General features: G+C 44.4%; 1 protein-coding gene across 11 annotated transcripts in view; it reads right to left on the bottom strand.

The window, feature by feature from the left end:
• The window catches only part of RYR3 (ryanodine receptor 3), a 564,246-nt gene that overhangs the window by 115,920 nt on the left and 432,546 nt on the right, over positions 1–15,780 (bottom strand). For all 11 annotated transcript variants that reach the window (XM_074394143.1, XM_074394150.1, XM_074394148.1 and 8 more), the window contains 9 exons: positions 15,067–15,157; positions 12,778–12,918; positions 11,397–11,560; positions 8,985–9,063; positions 5,313–5,402; positions 3,507–3,653; positions 3,238–3,300; positions 1,712–1,787; positions 1,480–1,603 (listed from right to left, as the gene is read on the bottom strand). In XM_074394143.1, the coding sequence (XP_074250244.1) occupies positions 1,480–1,603; positions 1,712–1,787; positions 3,238–3,300; positions 3,507–3,653; positions 5,313–5,402; positions 8,985–9,063; positions 11,397–11,560; positions 12,778–12,918; positions 15,067–15,157 (975 nt within the window). The remainder of the gene's footprint in view (positions 1–1,479; positions 1,604–1,711; positions 1,788–3,237; positions 3,301–3,506; positions 3,654–5,312; positions 5,403–8,984; positions 9,064–11,396; positions 11,561–12,777; positions 12,919–15,066; positions 15,158–15,780) is intronic.

Genomic DNA, 15,780 nt, shown 5'->3' with positions numbered 1-15,780 from the left:
CCCCGGAGGTTATCTCCTACGGACTGACCTTTCCTGCTCGACAACATGGCAAATAAATCTTGTTATTTTTTTCACATGAGATACAATAGAAATGTTTGTATAGATTTGTATTTTTGCCATTCAATGGCATATGACAGAAATGTTTGTATAGATTTTTATTTCTATTTTTGCCATTCAATGGCAAAAATTCTACAGGAAACTAGAAGAAACAGCACCTTGCTCAGCAAACGTTTCTTTTAGAAAGTATGGCTATATCTGAATAAAAACACTGGCTTTTCATTTGACGAAGAACTCAGCAAGCATGATCCTACGTAGCACAGCCCACCAGCACCATTTGACCGGGAGAAAACAGAGTCTGCTTTTAAGACTTAAGCAGCCAATGCCATCCTATATAAAACATTCATCTAGATGATTCCGACTTACATTTGAGATAAAACATCTTAGGACATCATGATGCATTCAATCCCTCCAGTGGAGTTTTGTCTTGTTTTTTTTTTTTTTTTTTGAGATGGAGTTTTCGCTCGTTACCCAGGCTGGAGTGCAATGGCGCAATCTCGGCTCACCACAACCTCCGCCTCCTGGGTTCAGGCAGTTCTCCTGCCTCAGCCTCCTGAGTAGCTGGGATTACAGGCACGTGCCACCATGCCCAGCTGATTTTCTGTATTTTTAGTAGAGACGGGGTTTCACCATGTTGACCAGGATGGTCTCGATCTCTCGACCTCGTGATTCGCCCGCCTCGGCCTCCCAAAGTGCTGGGATTACAGGCTTGAGCCACCGCGCCCGGCGAGTTTTGTCTTTATAAGAATCAATTCCCTTCATTCCAAGACTGTTTATGTCAGTTATGCTTGCTATTATTACTATGTAATTTAATAAAATATCATATAAAACAATAAAAGTATGAAGAGAACTGCTGATTTTATGAAAACTAAGATGCATATTTTGTAAAGACCTGCAAATGCAAGCTTCCAAATATGTAATTTTTGAATTAGGTATGGGTGAGATAACTGTCGAAGCTAAGAGAAGAAATTTAAAAAATATCTAGGGTACTGCACGCACCCTGTTTTCATGTGCTACAAATTAGTCACCGTTCTTTAAAGAAGCCCAAATTCCAAAGCTTTGAGGTTGTATTATGCATGTGGTTTATAAATCCAATAAACAGAATATACAAGGAAAGGGTCTTGGTCCACAGTACAAGATCTGTGAATGAAAGCATGTTTATATATTTTAAGTTACAATGAAATGTTTTAGGTATAACTTGCAATGATTCTCTGTTGTCACTGATCTTCAAAAATTAATACCGAACATTTATGCTTATGTCAAAAAAAGAGGACTTCATGTTCCAAAATAAAAAAATGTTTCCATTTTAAAAGACAGTTCTCCTTACTTGGATGGGTTCTATAGGCCGGTAATTAAATACCTGGGGAGGCAGAGGCCACACCCACAGCCCTGCCCCACTACATCACATGGAAGGAGACTTACCTGGAAACGATGACACCATTCACTTGAAGGAACTTAAACAGGTCCTGTGCCTTCTCCCGGTCCTTGAACTTTTCCTTGGCAGTCAAGGTGTCATACGGTACCAAAAGAGGGTGACTACCACCACCTGCGATCAGTGAGGTGAGAGACGGCATTTGGCTCTTCCTTTGCACTTCTGGGAGAGCATACCCGCCCCAGCTCAGCTTCTTTAGGGGATGCTGTGAATGTCGCTTACCTTTGCTCTCCAGCTCCAGCTTCTTCTTCTTGGCCCAGATATTGTGATAGTTCTCAGCCACGACCTCCACCATTCCCTGTGTCCCATCAAGAAAAACCAAGTCAAAGAGGAAGCAAGCACCCTGGCTTCGTATCTGCCGCGCTATTTCCGGCAGCCTCGGGAACAGCACACCACTGAACACCAACAGCACATGGCCAAGGGCCTCTCGTCTTCAATTAGTCTGTGCTTATGCACCTCATTAGCTTTATATCTTCCCATACACACAGAAAACAATTTCTAACTCTGTCCTTCCCTTGTAACTGATTATCCCGGCAGTTTGATGCATTTATCAGAAACACCCATTTCCTCTTGAACCCGCATGCTCGCAGCACGTCATTTTTCACAGCAGCTTGGTATTATACTCCTGACCTCAGACGGCGAGTTGGGAGTGTGGGCCAAGAAAAGTCTAGAGTCCCTGAAAGCCTGTAGCTTCACAAACTAAAAATTATCGCATCTTAAAGAAAAGTGCTGAAAATAAGATTTCTCTAGTACAATCCGTTTTTGTAAGGCTCGTAAAAAACAGTGACTTAATTGAAGGATGTACTCTGGAAAAAAACTTTCTCTAAGGTCCAAGGGGCTGTTAGGAAGGACTTCCAGAGGGGTGAGTGCCCCAGGCTAGGGCAGGCCACAGCTACCAGTGTATACAGGAGGGGAGGAATGGGAAGCAGCCGTTTAGGGCTTTCAGTTTGAACCTCTTGCTCTCACATCCCTACATCCTGCAATTACTGCCTGCCTGCACCATCACAGGGAGCTCCAGCAAATCCACCATGGGACGTGTGGGCTGTCCTTATGTTTTGGGGGCCTTACAATGACCAGCAAGCACCTCCATTGAGGGGCTAAGTTTCCTAGATTTTGTCCTAGTTGTTTTACTTATTTGGGGTTTTGATACAGTACAGTCAGCCTTCCTTAACCATGAATTCTGCAGATTCAACCAATGGCAGATTGAATATATTTGGAAAAAAAAATGTGTCTGTACTGAACAGGTACAGACTTTTTTCTTGTCATTATTCTCTAATAAATATAGTAAACTATTTATATAGAATTTACATTGAATTAGGAATTATAACAATCTAGAGATGATTTAAAGTATACAGGAGGATGTGTGTAGGTTGGTTATCGGTAAATACTATGCCATTTTGTATGAGGGACTTGCGTGTTCGTGGGTTTTGGTATCTGTGGGAGGTCCTAGGGCGAAGCCCCCATGGAAACTGAGGAATGACTCTCATGTGCTGGTGGTTCTTCACATTGAGTCAGTACCCGTCATATGTCCTTGGAAGAAGTGCAAAGCCTCCCCTTACTAAATGACTGGTTCACTCTGTTGAGACTTCCCCTGTGGCCTCTGCACAGTGTGACCATCTTCTGTTTTCACATTTTAGTGGTGGTATATTCTCAGCATTCTTTCCCTTTTTTCCCCTTGAAGTCTTTGGAAGGTAATACGTCCTGTCCTTGAAAGCAAGTCAAGCTGTTCTGAAGGTATCAGCACTGACCTGCAGCTCTCTGGAGAGCACAACATTTGAGAGGTCCAGGGGAGCAGGGCTGTAGCTGTTGCCCTAGGAAAGCAAAGGCAGAGTCACTGGGTTGTCATTATTTTCCTTGTTCTTACCAGCATCCCCAACTTCAGCTGTCAAAGATGAGTCCTGAAAAATCCCCAGGGTTCATCTCAGACGGTCCCACCTATGATGCCCCAGGCAGAACATTCCCCGATCCTTCAGGAGTTCCATCGGCCCAGAACGGGCCTCTAGGTGTGGTGTCCTACCTGGCTGGCCTGGGACACACTTCGAAGCTTCTCATTTTCCCGCTGTTGAACCAAAGCTTCTCCCTCTTTGGTCCTCTCCACAGTCCAGCCCACAGCCAGCATGGTTTTCAGGGACTCTCTGGCAGGCCAGCGATACATTTCCTTCTCCTAGAAGAGAATTTGAGCAGAGGCACGTTGCGGAACACACCCCAGCATTCTCCCGGGCCCATCTCACACGGAAGGTGGACCCTTCTGTGGGTGGGGCTGCTAGTCAGCACCAGCCTTCTCTCACAAGGTCAGCAGATCCTTTGCAGCATCTTACCCTAAGCACAGTCTTTCTGGTGTTTGTAGGTTTAAGACCTTACAGTTTCTCCAGCCCTGAGAGGAAACGTGCCAGACATTATTAATGACATTTTCTACATCCCCTAGATAAAGAAGAACAGGAACAGGGGAGTGACTCCTCATGCTCCAGTAGCTGTTGACGAGACACCGTCAAAACGCATCTGCATAAAGCTTTCTTGTGAGCTTGGGAAAGAGAATTTCTTAGATTCAGAATTCTCTTTTGGTCTATGTACAATTTCACAGGTAGTCAATATGAACACATGGATACATACGCCGTTCTTTACATGTGACACTAGCTTAAAGCTTACAAAGAATCTTACAGATTGCAAGGTAAGAATTCAGAGTTGAGTTGAACCAAATATGTCATTTTTTTTTTTAAAGCAAGAGACGTATTCTTTTAACTGTTTTCTTGAGGATTATCTTCTCTATTACCTGTATCTTTCATTTATTAGAAATCATATTTGGCTGGGCATGGTGGTTCACACCTGTAATCCCAGGACTTTGGGAGGCTGAGGTGGGAGGACTGCTTGAGGTCAGGAGTTCAAGAACAGCCTGACCAACATGGCAAAACCCTGTCTCTAGTGAAAAAATTAAAAAGATTAGCTGGGCATGGTGGTGCACATCTCTAGTTCCAGCTGCTTGGCAGGCTGAGGCGGGAGGATCACTTGATCCTGGAAGGTGGAGGTTGCAGTGAGACGAGATCACACCACTACACTCCAGCCACAGAGCGAGATCTGCCTCAAAAAAAAAAAATAATAAGAAAGACAAAGTCAGAAGGAAAGAAAAAAGAAAAAAGAAATTATTTTTGTCTGAATTCTTTTCAGACAAAAAAATTTGAGATGGAGCCACACTCTGTCACCAGGCTGGAGTGCAGTAGCGCCATCTTGACTCACTATACTACAACCTCTGCCTCCCAGGTTCACACTATTCTCTCGCCTCAGCTTCCCGAGTAGCTGGGACTATAGGCATGCACCACCATGCCCAGCTAAGTTTTGTAATTTTAGTAGAGACAAGGTTTCGCCATGTTGGCAAGAATGGTCTCGATCTCTTGACATCATGATCTTCCCACCTCGGCCTTCCAAAGTGCTGGGATTGCAGGTGTGAACCACTGCGCCCAGCCTTGTCTGAATTTTCTCCAGCAATTCACTGTGCCTTCTCCCTGCCCTGCCCTAACCAGACCCCTTCCTGGTTCAGTCCAGTTGCAGGAGAACTAGAGATGCATTTTGGTCCAGCCTGTTAGTGCTGAACAACGCTTCCTTCACCAATGGCCTCTGCAGGCCGAAGAACAGAAAGTGAGCTGAGCTCTTGGAAACGCGTCCTGAGGCAGCTGCCCACTAGCAAACTTGTGAATAGTTGACCGAGTCCTAGAAGATGTTTTAGGGACTTGAGAGTGACTGTGCCCTGAACTCCTCTGAGCTCCTGATAAAATTACTCAAGGAAGGAAACAGAATGGCCACACAGTGTTCCCAGAGGCCTGTGTCTTACCTTCTCCGTTAATGTCTTGAAGGGCCTTATCAGTGGGTGAGTCTTCACATTTTCATCCAGGGAAATCCCATATTTCCATCCATTCTGACTCTGTAGAAATGTTCTCGGTTCAAATATCCTTGGCACGCAAAGAACCTTGCTATGTGACCCAAATCCCTGCTTCTATTTTCATTGAGCCAGTGGAATAATGGATAGTGACAAGGCTTGGAAATTCCCCTCAAAAATGTCTGATTGATCCTTTCAGGCCATCAGGCTCTCTGCCCCTGAATCTTGAACTCTGCTCTTTTATTCCTTCTTGTTTCAGCTGCTGTCCTCTCCACTTTCTCGCTTCTGTTTCAGGCCCACTCAAAACAGGATGCTTCAAAAGGCCCTGGGAATGGTGCTTCTCAGGTCAGTGTCTCCCTCTCGCAGGAAGAACAGAAGCCAGGGCTGCAAGGCCTGGGAAGGGTGGACCTACTGCCACTGCCTGGAGGGGCCCGTTTGGCTTACACCTCTTGCCTGCCAGTGCCAGAGCAAAACCGTAGTGATGTGTGCTTCCTAGAGTCACAGAAGTTTAAGAACTTTGGGAGCTATTCAACAAGTTTCGGGTAAATGTCTTCTGTGGTACATGGCAGACTCTGTCCTAGGCACGGCAGATACAGAGACGAGTAAGAGCCCCTGATTTCCATAACTCCGCATCCCAAAGGCTCCTGGCTGCTCTTTCTCAATCTCTGCGTCTGTCCACTTGTTAAATGAGTGTATTTCCTAAGCTTCTGTCCCTTCTGAAGAGACATATACTCCCTACGTGATCTAATTTAGGCCCGTGGTTTCAGTTATCACTGAGAAGCGACTAGTATCCAATCAGTGCTTCTAGCGCAGAGCTCCCTCCTGTTTCAAACCCATTTAAGCTTTGCTTGGATGTTCCACAGGCCCCCCTCAAATTACTTCTTTCAATGTCTCCTCCTCTTGGATCCCTTGGTTCTTAGTGAACAGCCCCGGTTTACACTCACTTTCCAAGCCAATGACATGAGAGTCCTCGCTGACACCATTGCCCTGCACCCCTCCCGTCATTTGTCTATCTGTCTCTCTCTCTCACCCACTTCCCTGCTAGTATGTTAGCTCAGGCCACATCAGCTTGCACTGGGGTCACTGCAACAGCTTCCTAAGTAGCCTCCCAGCCTCCAGTCTTACTGCCTCTCCATGGATTCATTTTTTACACTATTATCAGGGGATATTTAAAAATTACAGTCATTTGTATGTATTCTACTGCCTTCCAATGTTTCTGTCAGTTGCCATCCTGGTAAAACCCAAATGCTTTCACATAACCTGGAAACCTAGAAAGGTGATTATGTTGACCTCACCCTCTGACTCCATCCTACTCCACGTTCTAGCTATACTGAAGCACGGTTCCCTCAAGCCAAACTGCCTCTTGCCTCCCTGGGTCTGCACCTGCTGTTCCCAAGGCCTGCAGTGCCCTTACCTCCTTGTGACAAATGGCTCCCACTCATCCTTTAGCACATACTGTAGACGTCACTGACTCTGGGACCCTGAATTAGGGACTCCTAAGTGCTCTAATCCTGTGCTTATGCCCATCATAGCCCTGAACAACTTGCCCCAGCATGGCTGGTTCATTTTGTTTCTCCCACACGATCATGAGGCTTTTGAGGGCAAGGAAAATACTCTTTTTCTTGTGAGATAATCAGTGCCGCCTGGCACTGGGAAGCAGGCATGTATCTATGCTCTCGTGAAGCTTACAGTCTAGTGGCAGAAAGAGATGTCAATCAAATAAACATACTAGTAAATGTAAAATTGATAATTAGAATAAATGTATAGATGTGTAACTGTTATAAATACATTAAGTGTGCTATGAAAGTACTATGAAAGAGAAGAATAACGTGCTAAGAGGGCCCATAGCTGAGAAATCTGGAAAAATGCCATCCTAGGAATTCATGCTTGGGGTAATATTTGCAGGATGAACTCATCACAGTGGTGAACACTGTGAGGAAGTGTGTGAACACAGGTGGGTATGTGGCCAGCTCAGACACAGGAAGGGTTCTGGCATGGGTAGTGCCTATGTGACAGAGAGAGGCTCTAAAATAAAGGGAGGTGGCTGGAGGGCAGAGGGCAGAGGAGGACATGAGGCTACAGATGGTAGCAGAGGTCAGATCTGGCGGTGCCTAACAGGCCACACCAAAGATTTTGATCATTATCGTCAGAACAGTTACAAACTGTGAAAGGAATTTAATAAGGAGAAGGGGCTGGGCAGGAAGAGCAGCGGTAGAATATGTATGACTCCATTTGTGTACTGAAACTCTAACATTCTTGCAGTACAAAGAACAGACTGGAGCAAATGCACTTGGGAAGACCTGTGAAGAGCATGTCCCAGTCGTCTGGGTGAAAGATGATTGCGGCTTGGACAGAAGTCATGGCATAAGAACAGAGACAAATATAGAGATTCAAGAGAGACTCAGGAGTTAAAATCCACATGGTTGAGTGATGGATTGGCTAATGCTCTGGACTCCTGGAGGTGAGTCTTCTCCCTAATTCACAGGCTGGCCAAATGGCCATAGGCAGAATTCTTAGAAAATGCAGATGCTCTAGAGCAAGGGCCCACTGGCTACGTCCTCTGAGTCAAATCTAGCTGACCACCTTTTCTGAATTAAGAAAATCTGGCTGGAACACAGGCACCCACTTTTGTTTATGCCTTGTCTATGGCTACAACAGCCGAGAAGAGTTGTTGCAATGGAGATGGTCTGGTCCTCAAAGCCTTTAATGTTGATCATGCAGCCCTTTACAGAACAGATTTGCCAATTCCTGTTTTAGAATCATGAGGTATTAGCCTGTTCTATAGTTACAATGATAGCTACTATCATCAGCCCCCGAGACTCATGGAAGGATGAGCTGAGCCTATATCCACACAGAGGCTGAGCTGATGGCTCAAGGTGTCCCCTCTCCGAGGGCACATTGCACGGAGGTGGTTTTCTGTGACTTTGTGGTGGACATGGCTCCACTGTTACACACTGCAGGCTGCAGGTGAGAAATGGCCCCAGTCCTTAACTGGCTGCCCATAGGAATCCTAGATAATTTTGGCACAGTCTTCCCACTTTGCCTGCCAGCGTTAAAGGGCTGATACAGCAGTTAAACTTATTAAACAGCCTGACCTCATGTGGTGAGGAATTTTCAACACCAGATGGAAAGCCTTATTAATAAGGGAGTGTCTGGGAATTCTAGCACTGTCTACCATAAGAAAATGATTGAGTGTCTTCCTAAGAATAAAATCCAGCCTTCTAGAAAAATGCAAGGCTTAGGCTTTCAATTTCATTTTTCCCCCCAATCTGCATTCAAAGACAAAAATTAAATAGAAGCCTCCCTGTCCCCATCATGCATTTATGTCAAACACATACAAGCCTGTGTTTGGGCACAAACTCCAGTAAGTAAAAGTTAAGAAAGAAGTTAACACTTCCAGAATTGATCATTTTCTTGAGAAATACAAAAGCAACACCGGCGGCCGCTGTCAGCTATTTCTCTGACATCTACCAACCCTGGGAAATTGCTGCTCAGACATAATAAGCGCTCTTGGCGTGGTAAGTCTGTCACTTAGACAAATCAGACAGATTTCCAGGATTGCGTTCTTTAATGTTCTTGGGCTGTTTTTCCTTCCTGATGATTGTCAGTTGGAATGATCATCCCTACCTTGTCACAGGCCCATTTATCATGTGAATGCTCAGCATACTTGGTGACGATGTATTCCAATTTCTCAGGCAAGGAAAAACTGTGAAATGAGGAAAAAAAGAAATTTACAACCTCCCTAAGCACTTCAGCCAGATACAGAAAAAGATGGTCAGATTATCAATCAATCAGCTGTCAGAGTTGGATTTGATCAGCCAGGTACCCCAAAGCTAAAGCTGGACTCCAGGCACAGTGACATTCCTGAGTAGGAGTGGCACAGCCAAGGATAGGTCACAGACACACCCAAGTCTAACCATGGAACATCTCTGCGGGATCCCCGGCTGGGCAGGCCTGCTGCCATCTGCTCTGGGTTCTCCTGGTTCCTGGGCCAGACCCATCTTGGTTAGACAGAACAACCAAGGTAAATGACGGGTCATCCTCTGGCTGCAATATGGAAATGATAGAAATGGGTAGCCAGAGAGCCGTATGTTATGAAATAGTGGTTTTCTACTTTTTTGGGCTCAGTGATTCGTGGTAAAATCCTAGAATTTTGGAAGTACAGTAGATAACTGCTGTTTTTATTTTCCCAGAAAACAGCTCTTGTCCCTTCTGTTGGTGTCAGAATCGCCATTCCCCCTTCGCATTGCACAGTCTTCCCATATTGCATGCAGTGTTACGTGAACTGTCACCAAAGATGGGCATATGACTAGGCAAATCAGACTTACTCTCTGTGGAATTTACATCTTGGGTAGTTGGGTGAAAGAAGGGCAATAAATGCTTTTCGTTTGTTTGTTTTTGTTTTTGAAAAGGACTTTTGCTCGTTGCCCAGGCTGGAATACAGTGGCATGATCTTGGCTCACTACAACCTCCGTCTCCCAGGTTCAAGCAATTCTCCTGCCTCAGCCTCCCAAGTGATTACAGGCATATGCCACCATGCCCGGCTAATTTTTTTTTGTATTTTTGGTAGAGACGGGGTTTCTCCATTTTGGTCAGGATAGTCTCGAACTCCTGACCTCAGGTGATCTAACCACCTCAGCCTCCCAAAGTGTTGGGATTACAGGCATGAGCCACTGCACATGGCCATAGGCAGTAAATTCTTCAAGGCGATTCACCCAATGGAGACACTTGAAGATTATCCATTTGCTCACTGCGCCTGATTCCAATCGTTCCCTGGTGACTCTGTGTGCTGAGGCCAGGCTAGCCTTTCACTAGGTTTTGATAATTACCCTGTATTCTTGCAATAAGGTGCTTTTCTCCTTAAGTAAGTCAGGGTTAGTCTTCATTCCTCATATTAATCAATGAACTACATTGATGTCACAGGTATATCTGAATAAACCAGAACTCTCAAAATTAACAATTGCTAGAGTATGTTTTCAAAATGATCCAAGTTATGACACCATTTGCTTTGTCTTTCTTTAGCACAGTTACACACACAGGCAGAGTTCTCTGAAGTCAGCACCTGCCTTCTTTGGCCTCAGCTTGATGGTTTATCATGCTCCTCACCTCTTACTTACAGAAGGTTCAATTCTGTCCCACCATCCCCACAGCTCAAGGCTCTGTCCAGTGGAATGTTTAATTATCCCAAACATGAATTTTATACATCATCAAAGCAGACAGTCCCCCTGGGAAGGGTTCAGGCTTTCCTTTGAGAACTATTGCCGTGAAAGACAGGTCCAAGGGACGCATACAGACTCAGGCTTAACTTCCCTGCTCACTGGGATGCAGTGTTGGAGCTCTTCATTTAAAATGCACCTGGAGCTGACTGTATACCCTACAGCACATATTCGTAACTGGGCAGAACTACCACAAACCAAAACTTAGCAATATTTCTCCCAAGGTATAAACACTCCTCCACAGCCTAGTCAACACCACTGAGAAATTCAGGAAAATTACAGGCAGAAATTAAAAGGCAGAATGGTAGGGCTATTCCAAAGTTCCAGCATCCCTTGGCATTGCAAAGAGCAGATTCAGCTTTTCCAATGAGGCCCCTGCACTGTTCTGCCATTGCACCCTAGCCTTGCCAGGACTCAGCTGAGCGTTATTTATGGAGCTATTGTGATATATGATGCTATTAGAACCATATGGGCCTAATTCACTAAGAGCAAAGATTTTGTCAGAATGCTCATTAATAAATTAATTGCATAATTTGTCAGAGTAAGTCTCTCAGTGCCTCAGAAGACATTTATTTGTGGGAGCATCCATCTCTTGTCATAAATAAACCAACTCTTTCCTCCCTGACCAAAAGCCCAGTATATAATAATACAGGTATGTATGGATTAAATCTTGTGCCTAATGGGACTTGTCATGTCAACAGAAATAACGAACACTGTTGGCAGGAGGGAAAGAGGTAAAGCTCACATTTCATGCTACCGTCTGGAAGAAAACATTGGCTACTGGACAAAATACGGGAGCAGCTTAGAGATGATTCTGGCTTACTTCATGGTGTTGATAGGTTTTGGGTCAAAGTTGCCATCTGCATCCACTGAGATCTGTTTCTCCAGCGTGGCTGTGATTCTAGTATCTAAATAATCTGGTGGCAAGGCACCAGCTATTGCACTGAGACAAGGCAGGGCCATTCGGAAAAGATCTGGGTCATATTTCTGTGAGGGAAGATCAAAGCCATGTTAGTAGAGAAAGCAGAACCATGCCCTTACACAGAACCATTCACCAATCAGTTGAAAGCACAAATAAAATACAGGCATTTATCCGGGTTAACCAAAATGAAAAATATTTAACACCAGAAATATGTGGAAGTGAAGGTATTCTGGAGGGATTAAAAAAAAAAAAACACTCTGTAAAGCCCTCAAGCCACTATTTGCTTTAAGATGAAAAAATCTTAAACAGGTTTAAATCAATATCTCCTAAATGGTTAATTTCAAGACTACCTAAGGGTTAAACTGGTTCTCACTAGGCCAGAAATGACTCAACTTGTCTGCTAAGGATGATCATAGAAATAGACCCAGCCTACAGCTGGACAGAGCATAGCTCTGCAGTAGCTGATATGGGTCATATGTTGACGTCATCTGCAGGCTGCTCAATATCCACCATTCTCTCTTGAACCCAGGCAGAAATCAATTTCAGTCAAACAGCCGGGAGCTGGGAAGAGCTTTTGACTGCTTATGCTCAATAGCATTGTGGTCTATAGCCGTACCGTCCTGAACATGCCCGATCCCGTCTGATCTGCTTATACTAGACCAAAGAAATCCACGGATAAAGAAAATCTAAGTGTAGGTGAATAAGCTAAATGCCTGTTCCAGACTTCTCTAAGAAAACCAGACCTACTCATTTTCTACCGTTCAAGGTGGTGACTTCACAAATTGGGTTAGGTGAAGTGGAGTGAAGTCCAAGAGTCAGAACTCTATGTCAATCACACCGTTCAGTAAGACCTGGGGTTCAGAGGCTGCTGTTTGTTCAAATGACAAACAGCAGATGCCAGGACTTTTCCTCCTGGCTCAAGCTTGGCAGTGAAGGTTGGCAGACAGGAGCCGCATCAAATGTGGGGGAAGGAATAGGGAGGTAAGACATCAAGACTGACACCAGGTAATACGTGTGTAATTCACTCTGGTAATCACTTTTCTATGTACAGCTTTGTAAATGTGAAAATTTATTCAACTACTCTGAGGCTTCTCTTCACCTGTAAAATAGGGATTTTGCAAGTTTCCATTTCAGAGAGATGGGTAAGGATTAGCTTAATATGCTTGTGAAGTACTTAGCGCAGGTCCTGGCAAATGGAAAGCTAAATCGATGATGGCTGTTATTATCTGTAGGTGTTGGGCACTGAGATCCTCTCCTTTTGTTCAGGAAGTACTGTCATTACCTTATGGGAGAGAGAGTCAAAAATTCCCCAGAAAAGCTTCTCTGTTAGGTGCAGCTCTTCTTCCACAGCTAGCCCATAGCTCCCCCATCCTGAAGGCAGGCAGTAATACTTCCAGCACTGTTCATAGTGATTCGTCAGTAGCTGGGAAGTTCAGAAGAGGAAGGCACCAGCGGGGTGGGGTAGAGAAAGTCCACGGGCATCAAAAACGTGCAGGAGAGAATAAAATAGTAAGCAGAGATCATGAGAATGAAACATGAGAAACAGCTGGGCTGTCTACAAAGCGGCCCTTCAAACGCCGCTGGGAACAGTCTGCTCTCTGCCTAATGAGCTTGAGCCTGAGCTGATCCACCTGATGAATTCTTGTGCCTCCTAATGTGCCCCTAGCAGTTATTAGAAAATGGAGAACTGTTTCCACTTCGAACAAGAAAGTGCTACCTTCTGAAAGTAGTCACTGTGTGCTGTTCTAGCCAGTCAGGGGTGGAAAGAACTTCTTCCAGGACCTTTGCTTGTAATTCTGGAAGATCTTGGGGGAATGCTGATAGGAGGAGAGGATGGCGGGCAGCAAGTTGCGGGTCTGAAGTTTTTCTCTACATCAATTACTACCCTTGTTCTCTTGCCCCTGCTCCCCGGGTTCCTCCCTCCACACTGACTTTCTCACAGCCTGCTGATTTTACAGTGGTTTCACATCTTGCCAGTAGAGGGCGGAAGTCTACCAGCAATGTTTCCATACCAGCAGGTGTGATCCACGTCCTCTAAGAAAAATCCCACTGATATGAGAGGTAAAAGTGAGCTTGTTGAGTGTTACCAATAATGTCGCTTTAAAGCCAGCAGCCAGCTGGCAGCAAAGAATTTCAGAGGAAGCAATATCAAATTAAGCTGTGCACACTATGGTTTCCAGTTGAAGTATTTTTTTTTGACATAAAAAATGGGGTTGCTAGAGAGAAGAATTTGTCCTTGGAGGGCTGTGGAATCTCTGATAACACATAAATTGTTTTCTACCTGGTATGGAGACAGGGGATTGAATTAAAGGCCTCTGAGAATTCTGGGTATCCCAGTAGAATGCTTTCTGAAATACTTGCTTGGACTATAAGGAAAAGTGCTGTGAAAGCATTAGGTAGGATTTTCAGGCGTGGCCAGCCATTGCTAACACTTTTGCATATGGGAACATGGCAAGCGCCTCAGCGATAAAGGGTAAGAACACGGTGTGCTTGGGTGGGTGGCTGATGCGGACTCCCTCCCACCAGGTCCAGATGCCTCCAGTGAGAAAATATTTGTAAATTATGAGAAAACCAGAAACAAGACGATAAAAAAAGGGAAGGCCAGCCATGGTGGTTCACACCTGCTGTAATCCCAGCACTTTGGCAAACTGAGGAGGGAGGGTTGCTTGAGCTCAGGAGCTCAGGGCTGCAGTAAGCTGTGGCTGTGCCACCACACTCAAGTGTGGGTAAGAGTAAGGCCAAGGTCTCACTGAAAAAGAGAGGGCTCTTTTATTCTTTTTTATTGGCAAAAGAGAGGGGTCTGTGTGTTTTTTTAATTAAGAAAGACAGCAAGGTGCAGTGGCTCACACCTGTAATCTCAGCACTTTGGGAGGCTGAGGCAGGTGGATTAGTTGAGCTCAGGAGTTTGAGACCAGCCTGGCCAACATGGTGAAACCCTGTTTCTACTAAAAAAACAAAACAAAACAAAACAACAAAAATTAGCCGGGCGTGGTGGCATGTTCCAGTAGTTCCAGCTTCTCTGGAGGCTGAGGCAGGAGAACTGCTTGAACCTGGGAGGTGGAGGTTGCAGTGAGCTAAGATCACACCACTGCACTTCAGTGTGGGTGTCAGAGCAAGACACCATCTCGTTAAAAAAAAAAAAAAAAGTGGAAAACCTAAAAGGATTTCTTACAAAGAAGAAAAGCACAAAACAGCATGAAACAGAAAAGGGACATTTTAATCCATTTAATGAAAAACCACATGCACTTCAAAGCTTTTTTGAGAGGAACACATTCTGAAACCTAATTATAGCAGGAAAGCACAAAATCTAAGTCCCCATACTAACTGCGGCTAAATATCAAGTAGTCAGTGGAAAGCAGTTAAAGAAAATTAGAGTAATTTTATTCAACCTTGACATTCAAGAAAAGACTTGGTTTGGGGATGTATCTTGGTAGCTAACAATCAACTCAAGGGAGTAAAATCCATTTAGTATGTAATTTTACCTCCAAACTGTGAAGACATCACATTATTAGAATGCAAGTTTCCTGTGCATTCTAATTCTGTGTGTTTCTGTAACAACAGTGATGTTTACCTTGAGAGGCATTTTGCAGTATTCATTGAGTTGTGGCACATCAAAAACCAGGCGTCGCAGGAGCTGCTGTAACATGGAAGGCCTCAAGTGACTGCAGCATGAAATCAGAAACACAGAAAAACAGAATGAAAAAATAAGGGAAATAATAAAGGAGGAATGAAAGAAACACTCAACAAGAAGCATATATTACAGCCAAGTCTCAAAACGACTGGTTACTAATGCCCAAGATCTTAGATAAACAAGAGGAGACGATAAAACACTTTAAAACTGAGTACAGTTAAAATCCAGAACAAGAGTGCTAATGAATTGGGATACCCAAGGTGGAATTCTACTTGTTATGTGACAAAATGTTCTGGGATCTATACGTACTCAAAATATATTCACTGATTATGCGCAAAGAATATAGCAGAAAGAAGGTGCAGGTAATTTCATAGCCGTCTCTAAGGGCTGCTGAACTCTGCAGAGGGAGAAACTGAAGTGGAGCAGCTGCACAGGTGGAATCTGACGCCACCTACTGGTGTGATTTGCAGAGAACTTTAAAGCCCTCTGCCTTACAATCTGTTCCCTGAAGTTCTCACTACTGGAATCATTTGTTTGGGGTAAGGTTTTCTTCTCAAAACAACTCCATTGATAGGCAAATCCAGTAACTAATTAAAGAATAATCTATAAAATTACAGAGTTCATGGCACCAATCAATTTTGAGTAGAGAAAGGA

The sequence above is a fragment of the Saimiri boliviensis genome, chromosome 2 (genome assembly GCF_048565385.1).
Source record: "Saimiri boliviensis isolate mSaiBol1 chromosome 2, mSaiBol1.pri, whole genome shotgun sequence".
Classification (NCBI taxonomy): Eukaryota; Metazoa; Chordata; class Mammalia; order Primates; family Cebidae; genus Saimiri; species Saimiri boliviensis.
This window is presented reverse-complemented; position numbering and strand designations above follow the sequence as displayed.